At 40.6% G+C, this 14,404-nt stretch overlaps 1 protein-coding gene across 4 annotated transcripts in view; it reads right to left on the minus strand.

The window, feature by feature from the left end:
- SCAF11 (SR-related CTD associated factor 11) overlaps positions 1 to 14,404 on the minus strand; it is a 59,461-nt gene that overhangs the window by 21,644 nt on the left and 23,413 nt on the right. For all 4 annotated transcript variants that reach the window (XM_068170330.1, XM_068170332.1, XM_068170333.1 and 1 more), the window contains 4 exons: positions 13,845 to 13,999; positions 4,964 to 5,041; positions 2,595 to 2,692; positions 299 to 366 (listed from right to left, as the gene is read on the minus strand). In XM_068170330.1, the coding sequence (XP_068026431.1) occupies positions 299 to 366; positions 2,595 to 2,692; positions 4,964 to 5,041; positions 13,845 to 13,999 (399 nt within the window). The remainder of the gene's footprint in view (positions 1 to 298; positions 367 to 2,594; positions 2,693 to 4,963; positions 5,042 to 13,844; positions 14,000 to 14,404) is intronic.

Consider the following 14,404-nt stretch of genomic DNA (forward strand, 5'->3'; position numbering starts at 1 on the left):
AAAAACTAGTCGTTAGCTGTGCACCAACTGCCAGATGCAGAAAATTACTTCAGGCTAAAACCAAATCCATTTCACCCGTGACTGAAATTGCACAGGCAGGCTCTCCAGTAGCTTCACATGCTGCAATTTTGCACTCTTAAGTTCCAGGCTTCTGTTCCTGGGTTTTTACTCTTCACATGCAAATGTAAGTAATTATGAAAAAAAAAAAATATTGAATTGGCTCATCAAGAAAAGAAAGTCTAGAGAGCCTTAATAAAACACAGCAATTCTAGCAAATGGAGGACAAATCCCAACTTACTGTACTTTTTCTTCACAATTTTGCTTAATCTTCCTCTTAATGGCCCTCTGTCTGGACATACAGCTCCTCTGCAAGAGTAACATAAGATATTATAGAAGTTATTTCTGGGTATATTTAAGCTAACAGTATAGACACCCAAACATAAACAGATCCTATTTTAAGAGATTTTTATTTCTTGTACATAGAAGAGAGTCCTGACTGCCAGATGCAAAAGAAAAAGATAACACATTGACACAACAAAAATATAACTGTATTAAATCTGAATGCTTCATTTTGTTGGATTTCCTGGCAGCCTGTTCAAGGTGTTAAAAGCCTGCTTGTATAAAGTCTGCTTTAAATTCAGTCTCAAATATTCCACTAGAGGTGGAGTTTAAATTATCACTGCTTAGCATAATTTGTCTGTGTCCAGTTCTGGGCCCCTCAGTTTGAGAAGGACATCGAAACACTTGAACGTGTCCAGAGAAGGGCAACAAGGCTGGGGAGAGGCCTTGAACACAAGCCCTATGAGGAGAGGCTGAGGGAGCTGGGATTGTTTAGCCTGGAAAAGAGGAGGCTCAGGGGAGACCTCATTGCCCTCTACAACTACCTGAAAGGTGGTTGTAGCTGGCAGCACCAGAACAAGGGGGTACAGTCTCAAGCTGTGCCAGGGGAGGTTTAGGCTCAAGGTGAGGAGAAAGTTCTCCACCGAGCGAATTGTTCATCATTGGAATGTGCTGCCCAGGGAGGTGGTGGAGTCACCGTCCCTGGAGGCGTTCAAGAGGAGATTGGATGTGGCACTTGGTGCCATGGTCTAGGCATGGGGTCTGTGTTTATAGGTTGGACTTGATGATCCTCGAGGTCTCTTCAAAGCTTAGTTATACTGTGATACTGTGAAATCAGCTACTATGCTTTATAGCCAAAGAGTAACAGCACAAACGTTTGCAAGGAAAAGAGGACATCTGTTGAGACAGGTCAAGGTTTGTATTGTTAAAATATGAACTGGCCATAAAATCTTATTTAAAATTAAGAAATTTGTCAGAATTGCTTGAGAAATGGAGCTTCCACAGAGCTCAATGCAAGAAATGGCTGTCAATGGCTCCATGTCCCAGTGGAGGCCAGGGACAAATGGAGTCCCTCAGGAATCAGTCCTGGGACCTGTCTTGTTCAACATCTTTGTGGGTCACATGGACAGTGGCATTGAGTGCACCCTCAGCAAGTTTGCTGATGACACCAAGCTGTGTGGTGCAGCAGACACGCTGGAGGGAAGGGAGGCCATCCAGAGGGACCTTGACAGGCTGGAGAGGTGGGCACAAGCCAGCCTCATGAAGTTCAATAAGAGCAAGTGCAGGGTCCTGCATCTGGGTCGAGGCAATCCCAGGCACAAATCCAGGCTGGGCAGTGACTGGCTGGAAAGCAGCCCTGAGGAGAGAGACTTGGGGGTGCTGGTGGACAAAAAGCTCAACGTGAGCTTTCAGTGTGCACTTGCAGCCTGCAAAGCCAATCAGATCCTGGGCTGCATCAGGAGAAGTGTGGCCAGCAGGTCAAGGGAGGTGATTCTCCCCCTCTACTCAGCTCTGGTGAGACCTCACCTGGAGTACTGTGTCCAGTTCTGGAGGGAGCCCCTATTACAAGAGGGATATGGACGTGCTGGAACATGTCCAGAGAAGGGCCAGGAGGATGAGCAGAGGGCTGGAGCACCTCTCCTATGAGGACAGACTGAAGGAGTTGGGGCTGTTCAGTCTGCAGAAGAGAAGGCTCCCAGTTGACCTAATTGTGGCCTTCCAGTATCTGAAGGGGGCCTACAGGAAGGCTGGGAAAGACTTTTCAGGATCTCAGGTAGTGATAGGACTAGGGGGAATGGAATGAATTTGGAGGTGGGGAGATTCAGGCTGGAGGTGAGGAGGAAGTTCTTCCCCATGAGAGTGGTGAAGCCCTGGAATGGGTTGTCCAGGGAGGTGGTTGGGGCCCTGTCCCTGGAGGTGTTTAAGCCCAGGCTGGATGAGGCTCTGGCCAGGCTGATGTAGTGTGGGGTGTCCCTGGCCATGGCAGGGGGTTGGAACTAGATGATCCTTGTGGTCCCTTCCAACCCTGACTGATACTATGATACTAAATGCACTGTATCTTGTTTCTTAATTGCTATTTGTGTTGGAATTACATCAGTGACAAAAGTAAAGCTAAACTCCTGCTGTTGGAAAAGAGTTTATTTAAAAATAAACTCCATTTAAAAAGAACTTCCCAGGCTGTACCTTTTAAAACAGCTGACTTTGTGTGTTTTGAATATTCCACTAAAAAGCATGCAACCACATGGACAACCAACCTCACAAAACTTCTCATCTTTGCATGTCTACGTTTTCCCTTATTGCAAGCACAGTTTTCCTCCTCTTCATTCCTCCTTAGTTGTTTTTTAATCTGAACCTGTATTGAAAGAATAAAGTCAATCCAGTAGAGAATCTCAGTACACATGGGCTTCAAATTAATTCAGGCCTACAGAGGAAATACACCTCTTACAATACACCAGCTTGAAATCATTTCCTATCATTACTTCATTATCTCAGAGTTTTCAGATTTGAAATTTGGTTGCTGAAATGGAAAATACCCCACCTGGATGTATATATTGGCTCTGCCACAGATACATACTCATTTCCACGTACCCCAAAAATCCTTTAGCATGCAGACCACTATGGCAAGTACCTCTAAGCTATACACCACCTTCCACTGACAATTTGGAAGCCAAGCTTTTTTAAAGGAAGGATGTTGACTTGCTGGAGCGTGTCCAGAGAAGGGCAACAAAGTTGGTGAGGGGTTTGGAACACAAGCCCTATGAGGAGAGGCTGAAGGAGCTGGGGTTGCTTAGCCTGAAGAAGAGGAGACTCAGGGGTGACCTTATTGCTGTCTACAACTACCTGAAGGGGGGTTGTAGACAGGCAGAGTTGGTCTCTTCTCCCAGGCAGCCAGCACCAGAACAAGAGGACACAGTCTCAGGCTGTGCCAGGGGAGGTTTAGGCTGGAGGTTAGGAGGAAGTTCTACACAGAGAGAGTGATTGCCCACTGGAATGGGCTGCCTGAGGAGGTGGTAGAGTCACCATCGCTGGAGGTGTTCAGGAGGAGACTTGACAGGGTGCTTGGTTGCATGGTTTAGTTGGTTGGGTGGTGCTGGATGATAGGTTGGATGTGATGATCTTGAAGGTCTCTTCCAACCTGGTCTGGTCTGGTCTATTCTATTCTAAGTTGATTGATCTGAATAGAGAAGGTTCAGGCTTGGGAAAATGCTGAACAACTACTACTCAATTTCAAATGCTTACTCCTCTTTTCCTCAATAAGTTAAGTAACTTACAGATTTTATATAACTTCCCCCCCACCATATGTTTAAAATTCTACAAAAGCAATGCAATTTGTACTATGTACCATGAAGTGGCTGCAATAGCCATGTTGCAATTGTTTGCACGAGACATTTTCTATTTCCTCATTCTAGAATCTTGGCTTTATATGCAATTCCTTAAGCATTGCAGTTATGAGTATCACAAAAGGAAATCTCCTTAGACTACCACTGTTAACAGGGATCATTATGCTAGCATTTCTCACTACAGACTCCATCTAATCCCACTGCTTGCTCCTATGGCTCCTTTTCAGAACAGGACCCATGTCTCTGCCCATCTGTTTACAGTGCAGTTCTATAAGGAACCTTTCAGACTATATTTTGATATAGCTGTTAAACACTTCCAAAGGAAACCTTCAGTTTACTTTGTTATAGCTATTTCCTTGATTCTTCAGAAATGAAGAAAACAAAATATGCCAGCAGGGTTTTCTACAAGAGGAAAGTATACAGAGCTGTCAGTATGCTTCCTTTGCAGTTGACTGCCTAGGCCTCCAGAAGCACAAGAAATGGGTAGTGGAGCTCCCACTTTGTAAACATCACAAGATGCAACCCCTCAAACACAAGAATTAGTTAAACCCACAATTTCACCACAGAATTTCAGAACTGTGTGCATCAGCATCTCTCTGTATACATTTTCAAGAACCAAGTTTTATTTTCCTACTTGATGAACCACTCTTCACAGCAGTATTCAGCAGAATTGAGAACTAATAAAGAAATATAGAATAGAATAAACCAGGTTGGAAGAGACCTTCAAGATCATCGCGTCCAACCTATCATCCAACACCACCTAATCAACTAACCCATGTAACCAAGCACCCTGTCAAGTCTCCTCCTGAACACCTCCCCGGGCAGTCCATTCCATATAAAATCAGAAAGTTGAACAGGGCCTGGCATTAATTCCTCTTGCCTTCATGTGGTTTTGACTGCGACTTGGAGACCATAAATGTACCAGATTCACCTCAGGGTGGGGAAAAAAAAAATGAGAGCAAGACTGCATGCTAATTGACACAATACTTGTTTACAAAACCCAGTTTAAAAAACACTTTGAGACCAATTATTGTATTTCTATTCTCAGATATAATCAGGAATGCTCAAAGATACTATAAAGCATAACAGCAGTTTTACAATTATTTTTATTAAACACTTGCTTTGAAAAGAGCAATTCGGTCTCAGCTAAAAGACACAATAAAAACAGGAATAATTATTTTGTTAGGGAGCCTTATTTAACACAGACATGTGAATAAGGCTGCAGCATAACTTGGGTAGTGCTACAAATGAAGTTATTTAAGGAAAACAAGCCTGGAACATACCTTTATCTGCTCTTCTAACGTGTTGAGCCTGCATACTGCTTGGAATGGTCTGCGATCGATAGGACACGAAGCCTCTGTCTGAAAAATTATTGTTCTTATTACATAATTTGTACCAAGTCAGAGTAAGTCTCACTTTTCTATACTTTTGCTGCTGTAACAGCTCACAGAAAGACAACAAATTACCACTTGCTCATAGTAAGAAAAGATAATGACACATTATCCACGCACTTGCTGCTTTGTTTAATGTTAAGTAGATTTCTCCTTAGGGGAAAATCTAAAGGAAACAAGAATGCCTCTCAGAGGGAAAAGCATTTTACAACACACTACCTACTATTTTTTTTTTTCCCCTCTTCCCCCTTTAAGGTAGCTAATTTTATACCAATATGCAAGTGTCATTTTCATTTTTCATTCTTCTACTGTTTTATTTCTTAATGTTGTTTTCAGCAGAATGTGTTGGGCTGTATGTCCCCTCATGACACAAATCCAGGAAGCCCAGGAGAAATGGGGTAACATCTTCCTTCATCTTACATATTTGACTATGCTACCTCTCTGGCAGTGCAGTCAGCAAAGAGAACAGATTCCCACATGTAAGAAAACTAGAACTTTACAAATCACTTGGCAAGGCAATGGAACTGAAGGTTATTTTACTCTACAGTTTGATGGAACTATAGATTGGTTTTTTGCCTGACCACCTCCATGTCCTCTTACTGAGGCTGCGCTACATCAGATAACGCACACAGAGGGAACAATAAAATGTTATTAACCATGAAACAGGGAAGCTTCAACTGAAGTTCTATCTAATTGGATCATGTAGTGAATCAACTTTCAAATATATCCATGTTCCATATTAATTTTTGCTGCTGGAGATCTGTTTATCCATTTTAATTCCAGACATACTGGAGGGGTGTGGGTGAGCTGGTTGATTTTCTGTTTGTTTGCTGTTTTGGGGTTTTTTTTGTCCTCCTTCATTCCATTGGCCTTCACAGGCAGAGTTCATAACTCTTCTAAAAGAAAGGGAAAAAACCCACACACAGCCTCCAGCCCCAATTCATGCACGGAACAAGCATATGATACCCTTCAGAGGCATGTAATTTCTGCTTGTGAGAGAACTATCAGAGTGTTACACTTTATTTATGCAAGCAAGACAGTATTGCATAAGCAGTTAGGAGAGACTGGCATATAAACTCTGGCCCTGATTGCATTGGTCTCTTTTCATTGGGGCTTTTCATTTTCCAGTTCATTATGTTCTCCTCAAAATGTTCAACTTATCTTTCACCTACAGAGCCCCCAAACTTCAAGCATTCAGGCAGCTTCTGATTTCACATGGGGTCAACAGAACAAAGTTAGACTCATTAAAACACCAAACAAAACAAAAAACCAACCCAGGTGTAGTTTCATGAACAAGCTGCTGAACAAGAGTGTATGTTAAAGCCATTACCCTCTGCTTTTGATGCTTTGGTATATTATCCTAACTAAAGATTTCCCCTTTTGGGGGATGCCATTGTTCCCTGCAGTCTCCCTGCCTTGGTAAGAAAAGCATATTGAGTAATTAGGCTAGCTCCCTATGGCCTCAGATCATGAAGACAGTTTTTGTCCCATAGTCAATGTAAAGCTAACCCACAGTAACAGCACTGCATTGTTCAGGTGGGGATTGGGTAGTATGCAAGGCACTGTAACTGCTGAATCAGCTGCAAGCTTCAAAGTAAATACTGTGATTCTTAGATACACCAGACTGCCAAAGATAGGGAGGAAGGCAATTCTTAGTAATTTTCACTGTGAGTTCAGCATTACCTTTGCTGAAAAGTTTTTTCTAAGAACACAGTCTGTTTCCACATTAAATTTACATGTGAATGTTAAGTTATGCTCTCAAGTCACAGAAAGTTGTTTATTCATTGCAATGAAGTATCACAGAACACTAAGTGTTACTAGGAGCAACAGAAATGCGAGGTGGTTTTGCTCCTCTAGAAAAATGTTCACTGTTACATGTTCAGTTCTTCTGGTCAAGTGTTTACAAATTACATAGGTATATAGAGCAGTAGGAAAAAAACCCAACAAACCAAAACCAACAATGTGGAAGACACAAAAGTTACCATAAAGTTCAGGTATGATCAGAAAGAGATGCTGCTCTTCCCACTCTTATTTAGTTGCTTTTCACAGCCCTAGGATTAACTGATATTTCACAACAAATCTCAAGACAAATTCTTGTAAAGACTGGACAGTGCTATATGCACCCCGAGGCTCCCCTGTGCAGTGCAATTGTTGGGGAGCCTTTGAGGGAAGTTAGGGGTTACTTTATCTATAAAACATCTGTCTAAGTAGGCATCAGCTCTCATCTGTCTGCTAATGTACAAGAACAAGCATTTTAAATGGAAACAGAAGAAAAATGTCCTCTACTCTTTCCAACACAAAGGCTTAATTGGTGTTGCTACAGAAAAGGGCAAGGGTGACAAAAAGTACGACTACATTTTCACAAGCAGCAGCCATGAGGAGTGGTGGCTCTTTCCTCTGTTTTTGAGAGCATGGTTCAGTAACAAAGGTGTTGAGTCTTCCTTCCTCCAAAGCTTGTTGAAGTAGCAGCATAAGTAAGTGAACATACCCTGGAATGTGTGGTGGTGGTGGTTTTGTCTCGTTTTTCCTTGTGGGTTGTTTTGCTTTGGGTTTTTTTTGTTTGTTTGGGGGGGAAGGGTGAAGGAAAAAAAATATAAAAGAAGCAAAAAGCCACTGAGATGGAATGAGTCCAAGCAGCAGCTATCCCTTTTATTGTGCCTGAAGGAGGAATGTAGGATGAGTGACAACCTTAAAAGAAGCACAGGTTCATAAAATATCTTCCTCTAACATAGCCTGGTAAAAAAAACAACACTCCACATATAATCAAATTGTGATTTGCTTTGCTTTTCTTCCAACAGTGCTTTTCTTGGAAAAACACCACTGAAGTGTGCTGAGCAGCTATTTTAAGTGCCTTCAGTTGTTTTACTTTCCACACAAAGCTACTCCTAGTTTTCATGTTAAAACTGGTAACTGCAGTGATTCACTCTTTCAGCTACCCCATGACGTCTGGAGAATTCTCTTCACAAAATCTGCAACTCCCAAAAGGCTGCCCATGAGGATGTGTGCATTTGTTCTGAAGTTTTACAGAGAAAGCATTGCATGGTATTTTATTTGGTGTTGATGACCCCCTAAGAAAAAAATCTTGCTTTAGCTGCACAGGCATAATTTAATATTCAGTATTCCTGTCACTGCTACAGCGCCACAAAACTGATCTCCAAACTCAAGAAATAAACACCTCTCGGTTTAACTGCATCACTTCAAAGAGTATCTGAGCAAAGTGGGGTACACAAAAAGCTGAAGCAGTTACTTTATTCCTGCTGGGACATTTCAGGAAGCTACACAAATAGGTGCAAGCTAATCTCCAAACGTATTTGGCTGATAAAGCAACTTTGGCAGATATTCTCATCAAGTTCCATGTTATAACATTTCATAGCAAGTAGTAACAAGATTTGAGTACAGAATTGAACTGTTGCAGTATATCTCTTTGCCTATGTGTTGTTTTTTTTCCCCTTCTTCATTCAAGTGACCCACAGTAAAACACCTTCAACTACTGTATCACATCCTGAGATGCATCAAAAGATGTGTTGCCAGCAGATCCAGAGAGGTGATTTTACCACTTTGCTCTGGTGAGACCTTGCCTGGAGTACTGCATCCATGGCTGGACCTCTCCACATAGGAAGGACATGAACATGGAGTGGGTCCAGAGGAGGGCCATAAAAATCAGGGGATTGGAGCACCTCTGCTATGAAGATAGGCTGAAGTTGTTCAGCCTGGGGAAAAGGAGGCTCTGGGGAGACCTAATAGCAGCCTTCCAGTACCTGAAGGGGGGCTACAAGAAGGATGGAGAGAGTCTGTTTCCAAAGGCCTGCAGTGACAGGATGAGGGCAATAGCTTCAAACTAGAGAAGAGCAGATTTAGATTGGATGTTAGGATCTTTACCATGAGGTTGCCCAGGGAAGTGTTTGGGGCCCCATCCCTGGAGATATTCAAAGTGAGGCTCAACAGGGCTCTGGACAGCCTGATCTAGTTGAGGGTGTCCCTGCTCACTGCAGAGGGGGTTAGACTAGATGACCTTCAGAAGTCCCTTCTAGCCTGGACCATTCTATGAAAAGCTGATTCAATAAGAAACACAATCCTGTACTCTTTACTGCTTCTGTATTAGAGAAGCTGTTAAACAATACCAGAAAAGAGAGGTTCAGACTGTAAAAATGATGTCTGTATGTTTCACTTTGCAGTGTACATTAGTACATTAACAGTCCACAACTTTCCCTCCAACTTCAGTGAAAAGGGAGACTGTACCAACACATGTATTGAGAAACACCTCTCCACATTTTGATGAAAGGAGGATGGCATTGGGAATTGCACTGTTTTCTCAAAGCATGTATAAACAAAGGACATCTTTTTCAGTTCACTTTTTATAAAGTACATTGAAATTTTTGGTGGTTATGCTTTAGGACAGCACCACTTCTCACAGGAGAAGTTAGCTGCTTTATGTTTTTTTAAATCTCATTCATGGATAGTGAAGATACAGAGTGCATAAAAACAGAGTTCCTAGTCTCAACTAACAGATGACCTAGTTACAATTCTAAACAGCTCTCTTCTCTACCTGTATCACACAGTCAGCTACTCCTACTTCCAACCCAGAACTGCCATGAAGTGTTGACAAGCTCTGTCTTCAGAAAAGGATGAAATGATTCAGTATTTGTAAGGATCTGTGAATTCTATGATAAGAAAGACACTGCACATGTTATTGTACTTCATTTGACACTGTTATTGAAAGAATTGAACTCAAACTCAGAAGCACACAGACTTCTACACTATGCTTTAACCACTCTGCTTAAGCAGGGGAACATGCCAAGACAACTGTATATCACAAACATGTCATTTGGGGGGGAGGGGAAGAAGAGAGAGGGGGAAAAAAAATTTAAATGTATCTAGAGTCTAGGTTTTTCTGAAAAAGAATTGAATTAATACAGTTTTCCTGTGCAGCAGTTGTCAAATGCATTGTGTACATTTACATCACCTTGGACACACTTGAACAAGGTTTTTTATTGTTGTTTAGGGGTTTCGGTTTAGTGTATCTTTGAACACATTTCATACTTGGTCCAGTAATCTTATTCCTGCCCACAGTGCTCTGTACTGAAGACCCCTGTGGAGCTTGTTGCCACATAAGCTGATTCCTTCCTATATCCTTTAGGACAACAGAAACTCATAACAGAAAGAACACTTACCAAGAATTCCAGTTATCATACAGGTAACTCTTCACCCTCAGAAGAATATACATGTACAGTACACTCTGCATAATCAATGACCTAAGCCTTATACCAGCACAAAGGAAACAACTATTCTAAGAGCAGAATATCTGCTAGAAATGCAGTGCAAGACAGCTACTCATGCCAACTGCTTAGTCTTAAGTCAACCACTGATACTGCAAGGGGCCTCCCTGAATATACCCCAATGCTTTGGAGAATTTATAGTTGAATGTACTTGACTTTCATGTTTACTTATCTGAAGGATCTGAATGAGGGAAGCTAGGTGCAGAGATAGATATAAGTTTAGTAGGGGAGGGTCACTGAAATAGATGCCTGTTATAATCATTGTGACAATGTAGACAAACACACTGAATCTTTAGCACTCTTCTCACATGATGATTCATAAGGGGCACTGACAGAAAAGCAAGGATAGAAATCTCTAAAATATTTATTAGCATTCTGAAGAACAGGAGGGAAGTTAAAAAGCCTACAATAAAATGCAGTGAATATTTATCTCCTTTGCTTCTAAGATTGTTTTATTTGAATATGAAGGAAGAGTTTTCCTTTAATGCGTGCGGGAAGATACTACTGCTGCTAAAGAAGCTGTCTTAGCTGAGGTGGGTTTGGCCACTTCATGCATGTGCTTGCCATAGATACCTAGTTAAACTCCCTTCACATTAGGATTTATTTAAATACTTTTAGAACTGATTATTATAAAACTAGAAGACATGTGCTTACCCAACAGAAACACAGAATGCAAGCATACAAGAAAAAACAATGCTGAAGAAACACATAGCTTCAATCCAACCAGTTTTTATCTACTGGTGGTATTAGAGACAAGAAAAACACAAAATTGAATGATTTCTCATGTTTACAAGAGTCTACACTGACTTGTTTTGTTGTTGGTTCACCTCTCCCTCTTTTCTACACACAGCAATAGCCAAAGCACACTTCCCACCCCCCCCTTTTTTTTGTAGGCAGGATAACCTTATCATGTACATGTTCTTTATACCAAAACTAACCCTTCACTTACACTGCCCTTTGGCAGATCCAGTGAAGGGTGTGCCAAATAACCTCAGCACCAGATTTAGTCCCTTTTGCTTTTGAACATGTTCCAACATAGCCTCACTAAAATACAAAGCCTCAAGATTGAAAGTCTGCATTAGTAAATTACAGTGTGTTGGTTTACAGAAGCTGCTGACAGCTAGCACAGGATGAGCTGCATTTAAATCAGTCTTTGTGTACCTACTGAAAACAGTCCCCAACAGTTTGCCTGTCCAGTGCAGCCCAGCAATTCTTGGGAGAGTGTTGATTAGCATGGCCAAAGGCACAGGTACCAGACACTTAACTGCAGCTGCAATGTTGAAAATCTCCCACAGAAGAGGGACGAGAATGGTAACAACAACAAAAAAAAAAAACCACCAACAAGCCATCACCAACTTTTGCTGTATGTTTAAACTACCCTGGGTTCAATGAGAATCCAAACAGTTACAAATAAAGCCACAAACTCTCAGAAGAACAGTGATTATATACAATTTCCAAATGGGTTAATAGAAGTAGCTGTGCCTGTTATATTTTGAAGTCCAGATACAACACAGAAGGATAGAGAAAATACCCAACTCAAACACAGACTGCTGGCAAAGCCTTTTAAGTATTTGAGGTAGCATAATTGCAGATATGAGCACTTCAAGTAAATGGGAACATTAGGGTCTTTTTTTCTGATAACCTAATTCTTAATTGTTATTCTCCATCACTTAAACAGAACCTGGTAGCATATTTTTCAGAAGGCAGGTAATTTTTGTATCATCACTCTTCACAGTGACTTAAATTTGCCTCTTTTTTATTGTTAGTTATACCAACCAAAAGCTAGTAGAGAAAGCTAAACTACATTCAACAGTTCTCAAAAAAGAAGAAAAATATTTACTTGCCAAGTATTAATATTAGACACAAAACCCACATGGCATCAGCATGTTTCAATTGACCACCTGCTTATAATAGGTTTCTACCATTCCAAGCTATAAAATCTCAACTGCTTCTCACAGCTGAAGCCTCTGAACATCTGTTGGCCAGTTGTCAGCACTTTCCCCCCCCCCCCTTTAAAACTATAACTACTAGATTGGGCAACAGTTTTATGAACTCAACAGGTCCAACTGTCAAGTATCATAAGAAAAGGAAGGCTGGCTGATTTTACACATCAGATATTAATGAAACGTTTTTCCTTCTTCCCAGTAGAAGCCTTTCATAGCCTTAAAAAGGCAACACCTCACCATTTTTATGGCATCATATCTGCTTCACCTGTAAATGCTTAAGAGCAGAAGTTGTCTTTATCCTGTTTGGATACTGTTTTGTACCAAACCCAAAATGACATAGCAAAACCCCCACGTTGTGTGATTCATTTGCCTCTTTAAAGCAAGGTAATTTCCCTTCCTCTTTAGGCTTAAATGCATCTGTTAGACATGTGAATAAACTCAAATCCAGCAGCAAGCCTCCCTCTACTGTACTGTTTTCCTGTGCATGTCACTATTTATTGCCTTTCATCTGCCATTATAACAACCAGCTAAGGAAGTCAGGATAAAATTGTGGATTAGAATTTCCTGTTCTCTTATAAATAAGAGCACTGCAATTCATAATTTGCAGAAGAGAAAATCTGGCAATGGGAGACTTATTGTCTTGTTTGCAAACCTACAGTGAGTTTCATCTAAAACCTTTAACACTGAAGTTCATACAAAATCTTCATAAATAAGTGATTTATGTTACTGTGTGCCTTAAGAAATAAACAATTAAAATATAATAGGCAAAAATAATATCTAATTATATTGCATTTGTATATACAAGTGATACTAGCCTTCTAAAGGCCACACTGAAACCAAAATCATTTACTTCAAAAGAAAGTTAGTGCCAAGAAACCAAGCAGTTGATGTTACTACAATGAACAACTCATTCAACTGCACAGAAGCAGGATGAAAAGCAGCATCTCCTTTGTTCATACCCCAAATTGTACTGATAACTGAAAAAGTTACAGGAAAGAGAGATACTAAAGACTTAGAACAATCATTACAGGACCTATGTGAGGAAAAAGGGAACAAAATAGATCTAGATCATCAAGAATTTGTTCAACAAGTCATTTTCCTTTATGGTCCCTGAACTATCTACAAAAACATCCAATAGCAGCTATAACTGTCATTAAAAGTGTAACTCAGAAGAAATTTGTAAGAGCTGACAGGATGACAAACAGCATAAGGGGTAACAAAAGAGGATTAAGCCAGTGACACCACAAAATTGCAACATATACATAGTATTACCTGATCTTCCAAAGAGCCAACACTGTTTTTAAGTGTTTTTTTTAAATGATCCCTAATCTTTAGTAGCAATTAGTAAGTCAGGATGTTTAGTGAAAGAAAACACAAAGTACTTTATTGCACTAAGGAAAAAAGTTTCCTGTGGTTTATGAATCGGTCATTGAAACCTGCACAAGTAGTCAGAATGCATACCTTATTTCCTTTTAAATCAATCAATCTGTAGTTATCAGATGCAATAGATTTTACTGAAAAATAAACACACACCTGGGTTCTTAGTCTTACCTCAGCCCATTTAAGAATGCAAGTCATGCAGAAGGTATGACTACAGTTCTCCGGAAAACCAATCTCTTGCTCGAGAAGGCAGTTCAGACAGATGGGGCATGTGTCACCATCATATAGCAAAGTAGCGCAGGAACAGTTTTCTTCATCTTCTTCACCTGGTATTAACATTGACACAGAATTTTTGAAACAAAACCCTTCCAGAGTTGAGTAAGGCAGTGAGATACAATTTTGCTGTAGTTAAAAAGCAAGTTCTCATGTCTAATGCACTCAAGATGTTGGCCAGGAGTAGCTGAAAGAGTATATTTCAGGTGGAAAAAAAACCATGCAGCATATTTCATAGAATGCTGTACCAATATTTGTCATTAACCAAAGGATAGTTAGGTCTAGGTTTATTTAAATAAAGCAAGCATCACACAGTGTTTCCTATTGGCCCCACAGAACTCAGGAGGAGCATAGTCTGACTTTCTCCTTGGATGTTTGCATTCTCTCTCTGAAATAAATTAGACCAGCATACTCTATGCTCATTATCTTATACACACAGTCTACCTTTATTCTAGTTC

The sequence above is a fragment of the Melanerpes formicivorus genome, unplaced genomic scaffold (assembly GCF_026170545.1).
Source record: "Melanerpes formicivorus ecotype bairdi unplaced genomic scaffold, bMelFor1.0.p_v2 SCAF_3, whole genome shotgun sequence".
NCBI lineage: Eukaryota > Metazoa > Chordata > Aves > Piciformes > Picidae > Melanerpes > Melanerpes formicivorus.